The 18,003-nt window shown below is 39.0% G+C and overlaps 1 protein-coding gene across 5 annotated transcripts in view; it reads left to right on the forward strand.

Moving 5' to 3' along the window:
* Nucleotides 1-1,029: 1,029 nt before the first annotated feature.
* The window catches only part of mettl14.L (methyltransferase like 14 L homeolog), an 83,414-nt gene continuing 66,440 nt past the window's right edge, over nt 1,030-18,003 (forward strand). For 4 of the 5 annotated variants that reach the window (XM_018243594.2, XM_041578114.1, XM_018243609.2 and 1 more), the window contains exons 1-3: nt 1,266-1,399; nt 9,443-9,531; nt 11,434-11,521. In XM_018243594.2, the coding sequence (XP_018099083.1) occupies nt 1,334-1,399; nt 9,443-9,531; nt 11,434-11,521 (243 nt within the window). In that variant the 5' untranslated portion in view covers nt 1,266-1,333. 5 annotated transcript variants of the gene reach the window in all.

The raw sequence follows: 18,003 nt of genomic DNA on the forward strand, positions 1-18,003 counted from the left end.
ATTTTAAAGATTTACGTATCCTTGAATGACAATCTTGAAAGTAGTCATTTGTTTAAATGGTCATTTCCTGAACCCTGCCAAGGAGCGGGATATACTTAATTCATATATATGTAAGTAGCCCAGCAGATTATTCATCATCACATTTCCAAAAGGGTACAAGTGTGCAGCCCCTATGAATAAAGGCTTTATCTTCAAGTGTAAGAAGGGCATTAACTGCTAAAAGAATTGTTTTGGAATTCTGTGCCTAAAGGGGTATTTCTGGTAGATGCAATAAAAAGGTGCAAGAAATGTTTGGTTGTTCTTTACCTCAAATTAAACTACTATGCTAGAGGTATAAGTTTAAATATAAAGAATGATTAAGAGTAGGCACTGCTATTTGAAGTTGAGGAATCAATTCCAAGTTTACTTAGGCATGTTGGAAATCACTCCTTCCTCCTCCTCTTATAGTTTATTTAAAAAATAGGAAATAAAGCAAAATATAAAATTATTGGTCACCATGGCCTGTAAATAGCCAGGCCCGGATTTGTGGAAAGGCCACCTATGCCCAGGCCTAGGGCGGAAGGATTTTAGGGGGGCGGCATGCTTCCCAATCACACCCACATTGGTTCAAAACTGGGGATGCGCTGGAGATACAATTATTTTTTACATTTCACATGCACCAATCCCCATTGCTCCTGTCCCACTGGAGGGGACAGGGGCGACAAATTGCAGTGGGCCTAAGGAGCGCCCACTATGTAAATCCGGCCCTGTAAATAGCCACTTTAACTGGATACAAATTAGATTGCAAATTGTAACAGACTTAATCACTAAGCGCAAGTTATAATATGATTTAGAGAATATTTCAGTCTCTTGCCTATTATATGAAACTACTACCCAAAATGAAAATCACATACCCGTCTGTACATAGAGACACGTACCGCAATTTTAGTGTATAACGAGAAGTCCTACTCGCGCATCACGTGCTCTTTCAATTTCATATGAAACGTCAGCGACAGTAGAATCATGGGATAGCAAGGTATGGGCAGAAAAGGGAAAGCAGATCAGCGGAAACCAACAAACTACGGACATTTTTAAAGAGGGCGTACAAGTTGCCGCTTCACATTTTCGCTTTACTTGACTATATTCTGATTAGATATTGAGATGCTTTAGTAAGAATCCTGCCGTTTGAGCAAACGAAAGCAAATACCAGTTTATGTGACTGCTAAATCAGCTACACTCCCACCAATTTCTACACGGCCCTCGACGGATCCTAGTGACCGCGACGTCACAGAATCGCGCTAAAATAACCTCTGAACTGCATGCGAGAGGAGTTGAACGAGGAGATTCTGGAGAAATGAATAGCCGTCTGCAGGAGATCCGTGCTCGGCAGACACTGCGTCGGAAACTCCTTGCCCAGCAAGTAATTATTTTTATTTGGCATTCCTGTTCATTCTAATACAATATTTTATACATAACTTAAGCCTGTATCATAGGGGTAAAATAACATACATAATAATGTCGAATTATTTAATCTCTATCCAAAAACACGTTTTTATTAATGTAAGAAAATGTTATTCTAGGGAACTTTCCAATGTACATTATGTATAAGTTTAATTTAACAATAAAAACTTTTAAAAACTGTATCTGTTTTACTGTTAATCCATACAGTTTTCAAGGGGTAGAACTATAGGGCAAAATGAATAAACAAACTGAAAAATGCAGGTTTGTTTTGATTACAGTTGGCCCTGCATTATTAGTAATGTGGTTGTTCCTTTTATACATGAAGAAAAATGTATGTGATTTAATTGAAATCCATTACTTTCTGATGTTGACATACTTGTTATCCAAGAAAATCTACTTTCAGGAACTAGTCACCTGTGTAATGGACATAAGGGCAATTTCAGGCAATTTTCGTTTTCAGGAAACAAATACCAGCCTTTGTATACTTTTATCTTTCTCCTTTATTAATAATAATAGGATCAAGCATCATTTTTACAGGCCTGACTGGTAAAATATAAGGAGTGGTGTTAGGGCGATAGTACAGGTATGGGACCTGTTAACCAGAATGCTCGGGACCTGGGGTAATCAGGATAACGGATCTTTATGTAATTTAGATCTTCATACCTTTTCTACTAGAAAATCACGTAAACATTAAATAATCCCAATAGGCTGATTTTTGCCTCCAATAAGGATTAATTATATCTTATTTGGGATCAAGTACAAGCTACTGTTTTATTACAGAGAAAAAGGAAAACATTTTTAGAATTATTTTTAGAATTTTTAGCTTTCTGAAGAACTGGTTTCCGGATAATGGATCCCATACCTGTAGTGTATTGTGCTAGTTTCCGCGGTGACTGTGGATATCTTTGCATGACTGCAACTGCAGTTTTGAATGAGTCTCATACGTTTTTTACTGCTTTCTTATGGTGGTTGTTCTTCTAGCTGAGACTTTCCCTGTAAACATTTGATGATAAAATAATTTGTTAGCATCAAATAGGCATCTTTGTTAATTGTTATAAATGTATTTTGCTTTAAACATCTGTAACTTGAAGATTAAGGAAAACGGGACACACACACACATATGGGAGTGCCAGCAACTGTATAGTGTGTCATTTTTGTAGCGGTAGTGTACATCCGAGTTGATGAGCTTAATAGTCTAATACAGGTATAGGATCTATTATTATGATCCAAATTATGGAAAGACCACTTATCCGTAAAACGCCAGGTGCTGAGCATTGCAGATAACTGGTTCCATACCTGTACTTTATACAGGCCTTCAGGTATTCCATATGTGTGGGTTGCCTAGAATTACATTTGAAAAACAGTATATTTGAGTTTCGAGCTTTTTTTAAATCTGATCGTCGGCTACTACAGAAAATCTTCAGGTTGCACTTCCAGCTTCTGGCTCCTCAATTTATAAACTCGCACCTGTCCTGCCCCTTTTGTGACATCACTGCGCGGGTCTATAAATAGAGGGGACTTAACAGGCCAGGCAGGGCTTGGTTTTGGTGTGGCCAGGTGAAGGTCGAGTGAAACTTTACCTGCACATCACTTAAAGGAGACATTTTGTGCAAAAAATAAGAATATACCAGTGCATTATACTCATTTAGATATAGAAGAATTGTGCTTAAAAAAGTAGTGTTTCAGGCTGATTTATTGAATATTTCTGCAAAAACCCTAATAATCCCTCCCTTCTCTTCCACTTCCTGCTCCCTGAATTCCCAGGCTGTGTAGGGGAGCCGGTGGCTCTCAGCTCACTGAACTGTAGGACAGGAACCAATCAGCAGCTAGCAGGACCAGATAGGGAACTGAAGCCTTCTTGTGCTTGCGTGACAACAGGGCTGTGATTGGCTGTCCCCTGCCTACTGTGCTTCTGGCAGGGACCGTTAGGACACGCCCACCCCTCATTTGAAACACAGACAGGGACCAGAGAACTATAGGGAGCTCCAATAAAGGGCCTATTTTTAAAGATAATAATTTTTAGCACAATGTAAAAGCAACACCATATAGTACTCATAATTGTGCCTATATTATGAGTGCCACATGCAAGTTTAGGAAAACAGCGGGAGTTTAAGGAGCTAAATGCGTGGCTCAAGTCTTGGTGTAGGAAGGAAGGGTTTGGGTTCCTAGAGCACTGGGCTGATTTTTCCTTGGGGTACAACCTATACAGTTGTGACGGTTTGCACTTCAATGGAAGGGGGTCCACAGTGCTAGGGGAAAGAATGGCTAAGAGGTTGGAGGAGTGTTTAAACTAGGCAAGGGGGGGTGGGTGAGATAAAGAATTATGGGGAAGCTAGGATAGCTAGGCTAGTGGGGTTAGTAAGGGGTCATGGGGGAGGAGTGAGGGGGGCATACAGTTTACCAGCTAAGGAGGTCCCTCTGTTACAAGGAAAACAGAATAATACGAACTTAACATATAATTCTCCACTAAGTAATGCACATTTCAAAAGTAATAGTAGTAACCTACGCTGTATGCTGGCAAATGCACAGAGTTTGTCAGGTAAAATGGGAGACTTAGAATTAATTGCATGCTTTAAAAATTATGATATAATTGGTATCACTGAGACCTGGTGGGATGAAACATGTGACTGGATTGTGAATTTAAATGGTTACACCCTTTTTAGGAGGGACAGAGGGATTAAAAAGGGTGGAGGAGTGTGTTTTGTATGTAAAACCTGAATTAAAGCCATGCTTTAAAGAAAGAACAAAAGCTGGCACTGGTGAGGGTGTAAATTCCCTCTGGGTAGAGATTTCGACTGGGCAAAAGGTATCAAAAAGAATTATCATTGGTGTATGCTATAAACCACCTCGTATAAGTGTCGAGTATGAAGCCCAGCTACTCTTGCAGATACAAGTGGCTTCACAGCTGGGTCAAGTTGTTGCTATGGGTGACTTCAATTATCCAGACATTGACTTGGGTAATGGGGTTGGTAAGACAGAAAAAGCTAGTAGGTTTGTAAATATGCTGAATGACCACTTTTTATTCCATTAGGTAGAGGGGATAAAAGTCCGCGCTTGCTGGGATAGGGGGATTACAGCTGCACCAAAAATGTGGATCCACTTATCCACATATAAATAATCGTAAGTCTGAGTGAGGTGCGCTATGTTTTAGAATGACATACACCTAGAAAAGAAGAAAAACCTCGATAGTGTAAAATTAAGGGTAATATGCGCTGAGAACTACTCACAGGCGGTTTGTGGAGTATCTGGCAGTTTGGAAACCGTGATCGCTTCAGTGTCCTGTCAGAGTTGATCTCATCTGCGGTGTACCTAGCGGGGAAAATTTCAGGATAGTGCAGAAGGTCGGCTGACGTGCGGGGGAGGACAGAAGGGTTTAGGCTTACCGGATGACTCTAGTCAAACGCAGTTTAACCCTCTGCTGGTAGCGGTCCGATGGTGCAGTCCTCCTAGGTTGGTTAGCCGGTCGTGTCCGCGATCTGAACGAGTGTTGCTGGGAGGTGAAGTATGGCAGCAGGCGCCGGGTCTGAAGTCGGCTCTCACCTCGTGTCAGACGCTTTGGATTGTAGAGTTTGTCTCTGCTATGGTCTATGTTAAGGCTCTGTAAAGTTCTAATCAGACCCGGTGCCTGCTGCCGAACTTTACCTCCCAGCAACACTAGTTGCGGACCCGACCGGCTAACCAACCTAGGAGGATGGCACCATCTGATCAAGGTTTTTCTTCTTTTCTAGGTGTATGTCATTCTAAAACATAGCGCACCTCACTCAGACTTACAACTTTTTATTACAGCTCGTTCAAGAACCTACTAGGAATAACTCTCTTTTGGACCTTGTAATAACTAACAATACTGAACTCATCTCTAACATTTGTGTGGGTGAGCATTTAGGGAATAGTGATCATAACATGGTCTCCTTTGAGATTCTGTTGCAGAAGCAATTCTATAAGGGAGTAACCAAAACACTAAATTTCAGACATGCAAACTTTGACAGTATAAGGGCATCTCTGCAACATATTAAGTGGGAAATGCTTTTCACAGGGTTAAACATAGAATAAAAATGGGAAGTCTTTAAAATGCTGCTTAATAAATATACTTGTCAGTATATTCCACTTGTAAGCAAGGAACGTCGTTGCAAAACCTTTTTGGTTCAGTAGAAGTGTTGGTCTTGAGGTGGGTAAGAAAATACATGCTTTTAAGGCTTTCAAGTTAGCTGGGACAGCCGTATCATTTATAAGGTACAAGGAGACCAATAAATCATGCAAAGAAGCTATAAGGCAAGCTAAAATTGATATAGAATAGGATAATGCAGCAAGCAGTAAAGAAAATCCAAAATTATTTTTTAAATATGTTAATAGTAAAAAAATAAAGCAGGAAGGGGTGGGACCCTTACTATCAGAGGGGGGGGTCAGCTGGTTGATGAAAACAAATAAAAGCGCAGATTCTGAACTCCTATTTTTCATCTGTCTACACAAATGAGGAACCAGTAAGTGAAGGTTTCCTTCTTAATAGTCCCAATTCTAGTAATGATGCATGGTTCACACATGAGGAAATTAAAAAGAGACTAGAACATGTTAAAATTAACAAAGGTCCGGGGCCAGATGGTATTCATCCCAGGGTATTTAGCAAGCTTAGCTCTGTGATTTGCCAAACCTCTTTACTTAATTTTTCAGGATTCATTGAGATCTGGCATAGTGCCGAGAGACTGGCGAATTGCTTATGTGGTGCCTCTATTTAAAAAAAGATCCCGTTCTCAGCCTCAAAACTATAGGCCAGTTAGTCTGACGTCAGTGGTAGGAAAGCTTTTCGAAGGGTTAATAAAGAATAAGATACTAGACTTCACAGCAAATCATAATACTATGAGTTTGTGCCAGCATGGTTTTATGCGTAAAAGATCTTGCCAGACTAACTTAATTTCTTTTTATGAGAAGGTAAGTAGAGAACTCGATTATGGGATGGCAGTGGATGTGATTTACTTAGACTTTGCGAAAGCATTTGATACAGTGCCACACAAAAGGTTGTACCTGGATAGAGAACTGGCTAAAAGACTACAAAGAGTGGTGGTAAATGGAACATTTTCTAACTGGACCAGTGTTGTTAGTGGAATACTGCAGGGCTCTGTACTAGGTCCCTTGCTTTTCAACTATTAATGACCTGGAGGTGGGCATTGAAAGTACTGTTTCTATTTTTGCAGATGATACTAAATTGTGCAGAACTATAGGTTCCATGCAGGATGCTGCCACTTTGCAGAGTGATTTGTCTAAGTTGGAAAACTGGGCAGCAAACTGGAAAATGAGGTTCATTGTTGATAAATGCAAGGTTATGCACTTTGGCAAAAATTATATAAAGTTATACACTAAATGGCAGTGTGTTGGGAGTTTCCTTAAATGAGAAGGATCTAAGGGTCTTTATAGGTCCCTGGTAAGGCCTCATCTGGAGTATGCAGTGCAGTTTTGGACTCCAGTCCTTAAGAGGGATATAAATGAGCTGGAAAGAGTGCAGAGATGTGCAACTAAATTGGTTAGAGAGATTGAAGACTTAAATTATGAAGGTAGACTGTCAAGGTTGGGGTTGTTTTCTCTGGAAAAAAGGCGCTTGCGAGGGGACATGATTACACTTTACAAGTACATTAGAAGACATTATAGACATAGCAGGGGACCTTTTTACCCATAAAGATGATCACCGTACCAGAGGCCACCCCTTTAGACTAGAAGAAAATAACTTTCATTTGAAGCAACCCCCCCTGAAAACATTGATCTGGTTGATGGCACAATAGTAGGGGATATTCCCAGACTGCTAAAAAAAAAATGGTGTTAAGTTGGCACTGCATTTATACTGCTAAATTGTTGTCTTAGATTAGCACTTTCTACATTATACTAAAAGCTTATTTAAAGATCAACAACCCCTTTAATTGGAAGCATTTTCAGTTAGGAGTCGAGAGACTTCATAGATAACTGCAAGATTGTAGTTTATATGCCTGAAACTGCTTGGGAAATGTAAAGGGTAACTTTACAAAAACATAACCAAGCTTTTTTTTTTTTTTCATGATTTTTAATGGTTTGGAACAGTTACCTTTACCTAGCCCCCTGCTCTCCTGATCTCAGTGACTACTTTGCTGAGCTGGCTGACTAACGTTACTTTGTATCAGCAGCCATCTGTCCTTGGCCTGCATCGTCCAAACCCCACAATTCCCTGCACACTTGATTTCAATAAGGAACAGACCATCACAGCTCAATGCATTGTGGGTTATTTCGTTCCTGCATGCTGGATTTCATAATAGAAAATGGCATTTATTCATGTTTTTTGAAGAAACCGGTAACTGTTATGGGTATATTAGCGGTTTCTGACTTTCTGACTTCGAATGTCAGAGGATTCTATTCGATGGTCGAATTTCAAAGTATTTTCCACTTCTAAATTCGACCCTTGATAAATCTGCCTCTATAGTTTATTTGACCCCCTAAAAGGCAATAGAAACTTCCACTGACATAGAAAGTTCAGAGTCAATAGCTTTATAGTTTCATGAGATAATCCTAGATTAAATGCTGCTTTCTTGGATGGGTTTATAGTCAATCCAGAAATCAGGGCAAAGCTATGCAGTAGGCTGTACAAGTTTGGAAAGGTTGTCATAGGTCTTGTTATAAATAAAGTGACATCATCAGAGAATAAACTGATTTTGTGCTCAAGATCCTGAACTAGTAAACCATTTATATTAAAGGGGAGCTCTGGCTTCAAAACCAAAATTTGTTAAAGAGGCCCACATAACACAGAGGGGCCCATTCACTAAATTCGAGTGAAGGAATAGAGGAAAAATGGTTCAAATTTCAAATTTTTTTTTTTTGGCTACTTCGACCATCGACTTCGAATCGGACGGTTCAAACTAAAAATCGTTTGAATATTCGACCATTCGATAATCGAAGTACTGTCTCTTTAAAAATTTCTTCGACCCCCTAGTTCGCCACCTAAAACCTACCGAGGCCAATGTTAGCCTATGGGGAAGGTCCCCATAGGCTTGCTAACAATTTTTATGATCGAAGCATAATCCTTCGATCGATGGATTAAAATCCTTTGACTCGTTCGATTCGAAGGATTTAATCGTTCGATCGAACGATTATTCCTTCGATCGATCGAACGAATTGCGCAAAATCCTTCGATATTCGAAGTCGAAGGATTTTAATTCGGCAGTTGAATATCGAGGGTTAATTAACCCTCGATATTCGACCCTTGATACATCTGCCCCAGAAACCCCTAATATACCCATCACAGTTATCTGTTTCTTCAAAAAGTATGAATACATGCCATTTTCTATGCTGACATCCAGCTGTTTAACAGTTCTCTTTCTGCATCATTTGATATCCTGGCAGGGGAGGAGGGACTAAAAACTGATGTTACAAATTGTAACGACTTCTCCACAGTTTACAGACCGCATGCAGATATAATTACATTATCCACAATGCATTGCACTATGATGTTCCATTTCCTGTTGAAATTACGTGTGCAGGGAATTGTGGAGTTTGGAGGATGCAGGCTAAGGACAGATGGCTGCTGATACAAAGTAACAAGTCAGCCAGCTCAGCAAAGTAGTCAGTCAGCAGCAGAGCAGGGGGCTAGGTTTAGGGAACTGTTCTAAACTATTAAAAATCATGAAAAGTCTGCATATTTTTTAATTGATGTATATTGCAAAGTTGCTTGAAATTATGTTTTCAAAAAGCTTGTTATGTTTGTATGGAGTTCCCCTTTAATATTATCCCTGATCACCTGACATTGCAAGGGGCTCAATTGCCAGATTGAGAAAAAACAAGAAAAAAAAAAATTAGGTGAGTAGTCAAAATCCAGTGCCTTTGTCTGTTGATTACATTATTTCTACATATGCAGTCCATAGCATGATTACTGTATACAAGAAAAAAACATTTACATTTAATTACATACTCTCATTTCTTAGAGCAATATGTTTTAATTAATATACAGGAAAAATATGGATAAACTAAGGATAAACATGAATTTCTGTTACAGCTGGGAGCTGAAAGTGCTGACAGTATTGGAGCGGTGCTAAACAGCAAGGATGAACAAAGGGAAATAGCTGAAACAAGAGAAACCAGCCGGTAAATCTAGAAGCATGATAATGTTTGCATCTGTTTTTTTCTTCCGTCTTAAAATATGCTTAGCTGCCAGAATTATTATAGCTATGCACTGGAAGGGCCTGATTCTTCAGACATGGGCACCTATACAGGCTAAATTAGTGTGTGTGTGTGTGTGTGTGTATATATATAATATATGTCTGTGTGTGTGTTATTACACACAAACACACACACGCACACAGATTTGTTATAGAGAAATTAATTATTTTTATGTTATGCGTTAAAAGACGGCCAACGTTTCGGTCTCCATCTCAGACCTTTATCAAGACCATAATGCTGTTAAAATCACACACTTAGATAAAAGACAAAGCACTCACCCAATTACGTACCTAGGTTATAGAGTATACAAGTTAAGAAAGGACACATTGATAAAAACAGGTTACAAAGACTTACTGAAACAATGTAGCAGAACCATATGGCCATACTCCATAGAGTGAATTGAACGAGAGATGAATATATTGTATATTCTATGGAGTATGGCCATATGCTTATTGCATATTGAGTGTGTGTATATAAATATATATATATCTATATAGTGGATAATGTACCCCCTACTGTAATTTATAAAGATATTATGTTACCGAGGAGTTATGTGACTTTTATACAGGTCACATAACTCCGAGGTGACTATTTATATCTTTATAAATTTTAAGTAGGGGGTACATTATTCATTATAATCTAAAGTTTCAGAGAGAGAAGAGAAGTTGTGGAAGGTTGAGCCTGTGTGAGTGCTGAGGGAGAGAAGACTCCTGCACAGACTGACTGAGGCTTACTACGTGGTCATGGTGGGTGGAGGCACACTGTAGCAGGCAATTTTTCTGTCAGTCTCGTGAGCCAAGACCTCCACACTCAGTCTCCACACAGGGCAATCACACAGTCCGACTCCAGCCAGTGAAGCCGAGGGAAGGGGGGCATGCCGGTGCAGCATAGCTGTTGTAATGTCCACACTCTGTCTCCCCACCCAGTCTCCAAGACCGAAGAGTGACAGGGTGTGTATCTCTCTGCAACACCTATCTTGCAGTTTAAATGTACTCTTTTCCATGTACTTTGCTGCAAGTCAGTGGTGTTTTCCAAACACTATATATATATATATATATATATATATATATATATATATATATATATATATATATATATCTATCTCCTCCAAAGTAGATACGGCACTCTCAGGACTTACGATAATATAAATGCTTTATTGAAGAAAACTAAAGTTTTGGCTGTATATATATATATATATATATATATATATATATATATATATATATATATATATATATATATATATATATATATATATATATATATATATATTTTGACAAAGGCTGTAATACAGCCGAAACGTTCGTTTTCTTCAGTAAAGCATTTATATTATTGTAAGTCCTGAGAGTGCTGTATCTACTTTGGAGGAATATATATATATATATATATATATATATATATATATATATATATATATATATATATATATATATATATATATATATATATATATATATAGAGAAGTGAAGAAGCTCGCACTCACAGGACTTATCAAAATCAAAAATGGTGTTTATTTCAATATAAGTAACTATTGAAATAAACACCATTTTTGATTTTGATAAGTCCTGTGAGTGCGAGCTTCTTCACTTCTCTACTTAATTTTTGGGCATATTGCACCCAGGCAGCGATGACTTTTTGACGTGCTGTGCCGGCTTCCTGATTATCATATATATATATATATATATATATATATATATATATATATATATATATATATATATATATATATATATATATATATATATATATATATATATATATATAATGCATGCAAGCATTTCTGTTTATTTTATATTTATTTCTATTTTTTTTTTTTTTTTGTTGAAGTGCTTCATATGACACATCAGCAGCTGTTTCCAAACGCAAGCTTCCCGAAGAAGGGAAGGCAGATGAAGAGGTGGTTCAGGAATGTAAGGTAAAGGAGGCTATTTTTTACTTGGCCACTGGGATAGCAATGTAATCAATATTTTACCAATTCAAGAAGATATTTTTGGATAACACACACACCCTTTTATTATAGCACTCTTCTTTTTTTGACTTTCTAAAGTATTCCTAAGCATACAAACATGTAGAATGGTCAGCTTGAGTAGAGTAGCCTGTACATATGCTGATATGCTGATTGGTGCCCCCTTGTTGGAAAAAAACATTTTGCTGGCGGAACAAATTTGTCTCTGTACTGGAAAACAGTCTACCTGTCTAGCCACTATCAGGTGTTATTCAAGGGAATTTAAACAGATCTAAACAACTTTTTGTCAGGGGTCCTATCGGCTCCCAGCGGGAGTAGTCAGGACCAAGGAGGAAGCCCAGGGGTCAAAGTCCAAGTTTGTGGTACAAATAAGGATCAGGCGAAAACGTAGTCCAAATCCAGGCAGATGTCCAAAAGGTAGGCAGAATAGAAGCAAAGTCAAAGTTCAGGCATGGTCAAAAGTCCAGTAATCAGTATAGCTTGAATTATGAAGTACCCAGGAATGCACCAAACAATTCCTATGATGAGTCATTAAACCGGCGTCCTTTTATTATGAATTTGGCGCCAGCTTGCATGACGTCATCGCGCCGGCGTCCGGACGCCGGCACGCCATCGCTACCCACGTGGTAGCTATGGGCGCCACCATCTTGACTTCGGTGCTGAAGAGGACGGTCGCGCCATGACACTTTTCTACTGTCATGTGTATTGGATTTATAAAATGACTACAGGTATGAGATCCCTTATCTGGAATCCCATTATCCAGAAAGCTTATTCACTGTTCAGATAAGCTTAGGTCCCAAGCATTAAGAATAATATATCCCATACCTGTAGAAGTTTTCCTTGGCTGCACTTATGCAGGGAGTGGAATCCCTCTGGGTAGAGATTTTGTAAAAGGTTACAAAAAGAATTATCATTGGTATATGCTATAGACCACCTCGTATAAGTGACGAGTATAAAACCCTGCTACTCTTGCAAATAGAAACGGCTTCGCAGCTGGGTCCAGTTGTTACTATGGGTAACTTCAATTATCCAGACATTGACTGGGGTAATGGGGTTGCCAAGACAGAAAAAGCTAGTTCAAGAACCTACTAGGAATAACTCTCTTTTGGACCTTGTAATAACTAATTATACTGAACTTATCTCTAGCATTTGCATGGGTGAGCATTTAGGGAATAGTGATCATAACATGGTCTCCTTTGAGATTCTGTTGCAGAAGCAATTCTACAAGGGAGTGACTAAAACACTAAATTTCAGATGTGCAAACTTTACAGTATAAGGCCATCTCTGCAACATATTAAGTGGGAAATGCTTTTCACAGGGTTAAACACAGAACAAAAATGAGAAGTCTTTAAAATGCTGCTTGATAAATATACATGTCAGTATATTCCCCTTGTAAGCAAGGAATGTCGTTGCAAAGCAACGGTAAGAAAAGACATGCTTTCAAGGCTTTCAAGTTAGCTGGGACAGCCAAATCATTTATAAGGTACAAGGAGGCCAATACATCATGCAAAAAAGCTATAAGGCAAGCTAAAATTGGTATTGAAAAAGATATGGCAGCAAGCAGTAAAAAGAATCCAAAATTATTTTTTAAATATGTTAATAGTAAAAAATGAAGCAGGAACGGGTGGGACCAGCTGGTTGATGGGGGGGGGGGGGGAAAAAAGCTCAAATTCTGAACACACATTTTTCGTCTGTCTACACAAAAGAGGAACCAGTTAATGAAGGTTTCCTTCTTGATAGTCCCAATTCTAGTAGTACAACTAATGATGCATGGTTCACACATGAGGAAATTCAAGAGACTAGAACATGTTAAGATAAACAAAGGTCCGGGGCCAGATGTTATTCATCCCAGGGTACTTAGCGAACTTAGCTCTGTGATTGATAACCTCTTTACTTAAAGGATAAGTAAACCTTAATAATAAGTAAATGTACAATTTACAAGAGGGCTATTCTAAGCACTTTTGCAATGTATGTTCATTATTTATTTTCTTTTAACTCCAAGATATTAAGGTATACATGTACTGTTAATATGAATGAATTTAGTTATAACAGCACAACCTGCTGGTCATTTTCCCACCAGTCTGACCAGCAAGTAGTCAAGGAAGTTGTCAGGAGAAAGAATGCGGCTGCTCTGATGTTCTTAAAAAAAAAACCTTTCTCAAATCTTTCCTAAGCAGAAAGAACATCAGAGCAGCCTCTTTCTTTCTCCTGACAACTTCCTTGACTACTTGGTGGTCAGACTGGTGGGAAACAGACCAGCAGGTGGTGCTATTTTAACAAAATTCATTCATATTAACAGAACATGTATCTCTTAATATCTTGGAATTAAAAATAAATAAATAATGAACGTAAATTGCAAATGTGCTTAGAATAGCCCCCTCATCAATTTTACATTCACTAATTTCTAAAGTTTACTTAACCTTTAATTTTTCAGGATTCTTTGAGGTCTGGCATAGTGCCGAGAGACTGGTGAATTGCTAATGTGGTGCCGCTATTCAAAAAGGGATCCCGTACTCCGCCTCAAACTATAGGCCAATTAGTCTGACATCATTAGTAGGAAAGCTTTTGGAAGGGTTAATAAAGGATAAGATACTGGACTTCATAGCAAATCATAATACTATGAGTTTGTGCCAGCATGGTTTTATGCGTAATAGATCTTGCCCGACTAATTTAATTTCTTTTTATGAGAAGGTAAGCAGTGACCTCAATTCTGGGTTGGCAGTGGATATGATTTACTTATACTTTGCTAAAGCATTTGATACAGTGCCACAAAGAAGGTTACTGGTTAAATTAAGGAATGTTGGCCTGGAACACGGTATTTGTGATAAATGCAAGGTTATGCATATAAATGCAAGCTATACACTAAATGGCAGTGTGTTGGGAGTTTCCTTAAATGAGAAGGATCTTGGGGTTTTTGTAGATAACAACTTGTCTAATTCTGGGCAGTATCATTCTGTGGCTACTAAAGCAAATAAAGTTCTGTCTTGCATAAAAAAAGGGCATTAACTCAAGGGATGAAAACATAATTATGCCTCTTTATAAGGCCTCATCCGGCTTATGCAGTGCAGTTTTGGACTCCTGCCCTTAAAGGAAAACTATACCCCCAAAATGAATACTTAAGCAACAGTTTATATCAAATTGAATGACATATTAAAGAATCTTATCAAACTGGAATATATATTTACATAAATATTGCCCTTTTACATCTCTTGCCTTGAACCACCATTTCGTGACTCTATCTGTGCTGCCTCAGAGATCACCTGACCAGAAATACTACAACACTAACTGTAACAGGAAGAAGTGAGGAAGCAAAAGGCAGAACTCTGTCTGTTAATTGGCTCATGTGACCTTACATGTGGTTTGTATGTGTGCACAGTGAATCTTACGATCTCAGGGGGCGGCCCTTATTTTTTAAAATGGCAATTTTCTATTTATGATTACCCAATGGCACATACTACTAAAAAAGTATATTATTATGATAATGGTTCATTTACATGAAGCAGGGTTTTACACATGAGCTGTTTTACTCAGAATATTTTAATAGAGACCTACATTGTTTGGGGGGTATAGTTTCCTTTAAGAGGGATATAAATGAGTTGGAGAGAGTGCAGAGACTTGCAACTAAACTGGTTAGAGGGATGGAAGACTTAAATTATGAGGGTAGACTGTCAAGGTTGGGGCTGTTTTCTCTTGAAAAAAGGTGCTTGCAAGGGGGACATGATTTCACTTTACAAGTACATAAGATGACATTATAGACAAATAGCAGGGGACCTTTTTACCCATAAAGATGATCACCGTACCAGAGGCCACCCTTCAGACTAGAAGAAAAGAGCTTTCATTTGAAGCAACATAGGTGGTTCTTTACAGTGAGGACAGTGAGGTTGTGGAATCCACTGCCTGGTGATGTTGTGATGGCTGATTCTGTTAATGCCTTTAAGAGTGGCTTGGATGACTTCTTGGACAGACATAATATCAAAGGCTATTTTGATACTAAGCTCTATAGTTAGCATAGGTATGGGTATATATAGTTTATGTGAAAGTAGGGAGGGGTGTGTGTGTATGGATGCTGGGTTTTCATTTGGAGGGCTTGAACTTAATGGACTTTGTCTTTTTTCAACCCAATTTAACTATGTAACTTCATTGGGCTAGGATGACTAACAGTGAAACTTTCTTTAACTCAATCTGCTGCTCCATTTTTTACATTGCTTCATGTTGATTCTATTTATATTCTGTAACTGCAAAGGCAACTATTGCTTATCTTTGGGAATTACTGCACCCACTCATAGTATAAATAGTTGATTTTTTAGTCAACCACATTTGTATAAAAAAAAAAAAAAGCCGGCCATAATGGTGATCTACATTAAAAGGGAACTATCATGAAATTCATAATGATTAAAAAGCATCCTTGGGTAAAGTAATAATGTCTCTAAATGCATTTCGTTAATTTTTTTTACCGTTTTTGAAATAATTCCATTCTTTCTCTGTTACACTGCACTAAGCTTCCCCTCTCCTTGAGAATCTGCGTCAGAGTCATATGTAAATGAGTGACGGGTACAGCTCCTGTCTTATTGCCTAGTCTGCTTGTCACTCAAAGGCAAGGTTGTTAGGCTGCCCCTATTTTTTTTTAATTCAAATATTGAGCCTGACGCCACCACATGGTAAATATGTTATTTGGAAAAAGCTTTAAAAGTCTCTTGAAAACTACAGGGAGAAGAGAGCTGGTGGGATGGGACAGACTGTCGCTACTGGTGTGACATGCATCCAGTACCTGGGTCATATAGGAACAGTATTTGTGGGGCTGACAGCGAGCAAAGTCCCTGACACAAGCTGCGGAACACAGCTAGTTAACCTTTCTAGTGAGTCTCAGGTATAAATGAGAGCGCCCAGCTCTGACAGCATGGGCAGTGGACTGTCTTCAATGGGAGCTCTGTGCACTTTGCCCCAGGAGATTTCCTACACCTCAGGCTAATGCCCCTGTTTGCCTGGCCTAGCCCATGGGTCTAAGCCCCGCTGCTGGTGTCTGGTTGCCATGACAACAACCGAGCACAGTTCAGGGAGTTTCTGGCGGACATGTGGTGTAATTCGGGCCGCTGTCAGACGCGATCAGTCTAGAGCCAAGAAGATGGCTCAAGCATGGACCGGTAGTAGCTCTGGGAGGGACGGGCCGCGGGGAGATGCGCGATTCATCGGTGTTTGGGACCTTATTGTGCCTCAATCCCACCAGAATTTATTTTTCTATATCGTATATATTGTGATGCCGCAGTTCCCTGTCCTTATATAAGTGTGCCTTACACCCGTCAGAAGTGTACCTGCGTCACTGCGTGGCCCAATCCCGTGTCAGTGTGACCCCACTGCCCCTCCATGTATCACTTCACTACCTCCTGTATAAGTTCATCTCGACGATGCCACACAACCCCAGTGTGTATTTTATTACTCCGTCTCCTATTTATATTTGTGTCCCCATGAGCTCTGCAGATTTCACATTAACATCAATTACCTGCACAGCCCACACAATACCGCACAACAATATATTACATGGGTTGGTGCCACAATAAAGCCGGTTCCCTGTGCCACTGATAACTCTCCATATATTGACCCATATCGCCCATTAAAACAACCATAGGTCCCAGCCGCTGCATGGTTTTGCTCAGGACCCTCCTGTTTCTTGTTCATTGCCGGTCTTACCAACTGTGGGGCCCAATTGGAACCATTTTAGAGGGGCCCCTTAGGCAGAGTTTTGTTGTCTGGCACAGGGTTACAGGGCTGGGTGGCAAATAGTGACTGCCTTTCCCTCTGTCCCATTACTGCTGCCGGTTGCTGACAGTGTTTCCCTTTTTTGTTTTTTTATGGTTACGTGTTATTTTGTGTATTTTTTGGCAACCACTGTACAGATGTGTGTGCACAACCGTGGATTATAAAAAAAAAAATCAATTTCACGAATTACTCATTTTTATTTTTCAAAAATATTTTTCAAAAACATACAAAGCACAGGTATTCAGTTCACCATATATGTAACCATAGAGTGCATTCTTCAATAACTACACTCAAATCTTCCTGTTATAGGTAGAATAGTACAGGAGAATACCTATGCTGCCATCATTTTATGATATATCATGGTTCTGTACAGGCCATGAGTAAACTTAGGAGACTGTTCCTGCTGAATTGTTTTTAGTAACTATGTTGCCATAGTTTTATGGTATCTCTCTGTATATAGTATGAGCACGCTTAGGGGGCTGTTCTTGCTGAATTTAGACCATGCCCACTTGAGAAACATTGAATATATAGATAGCTAAGCATCTATTTTAACTCTTTCAAAGCAAAACCTTTCTGAGAAAAAAGCCACTGATGCAATTTTTATTTATAACTCCCAAAATATTTAGCAGAATGAACATAGTTGCAATTCCATGTGTAATGCCCCAGAACTAAAAGCA

Source organism: Xenopus laevis, chromosome 1L (assembly GCF_017654675.1).
Source record: "Xenopus laevis strain J_2021 chromosome 1L, Xenopus_laevis_v10.1, whole genome shotgun sequence".
Lineage (NCBI taxonomy): Eukaryota > Metazoa > Chordata > Amphibia > Anura > Pipidae > Xenopus > Xenopus laevis.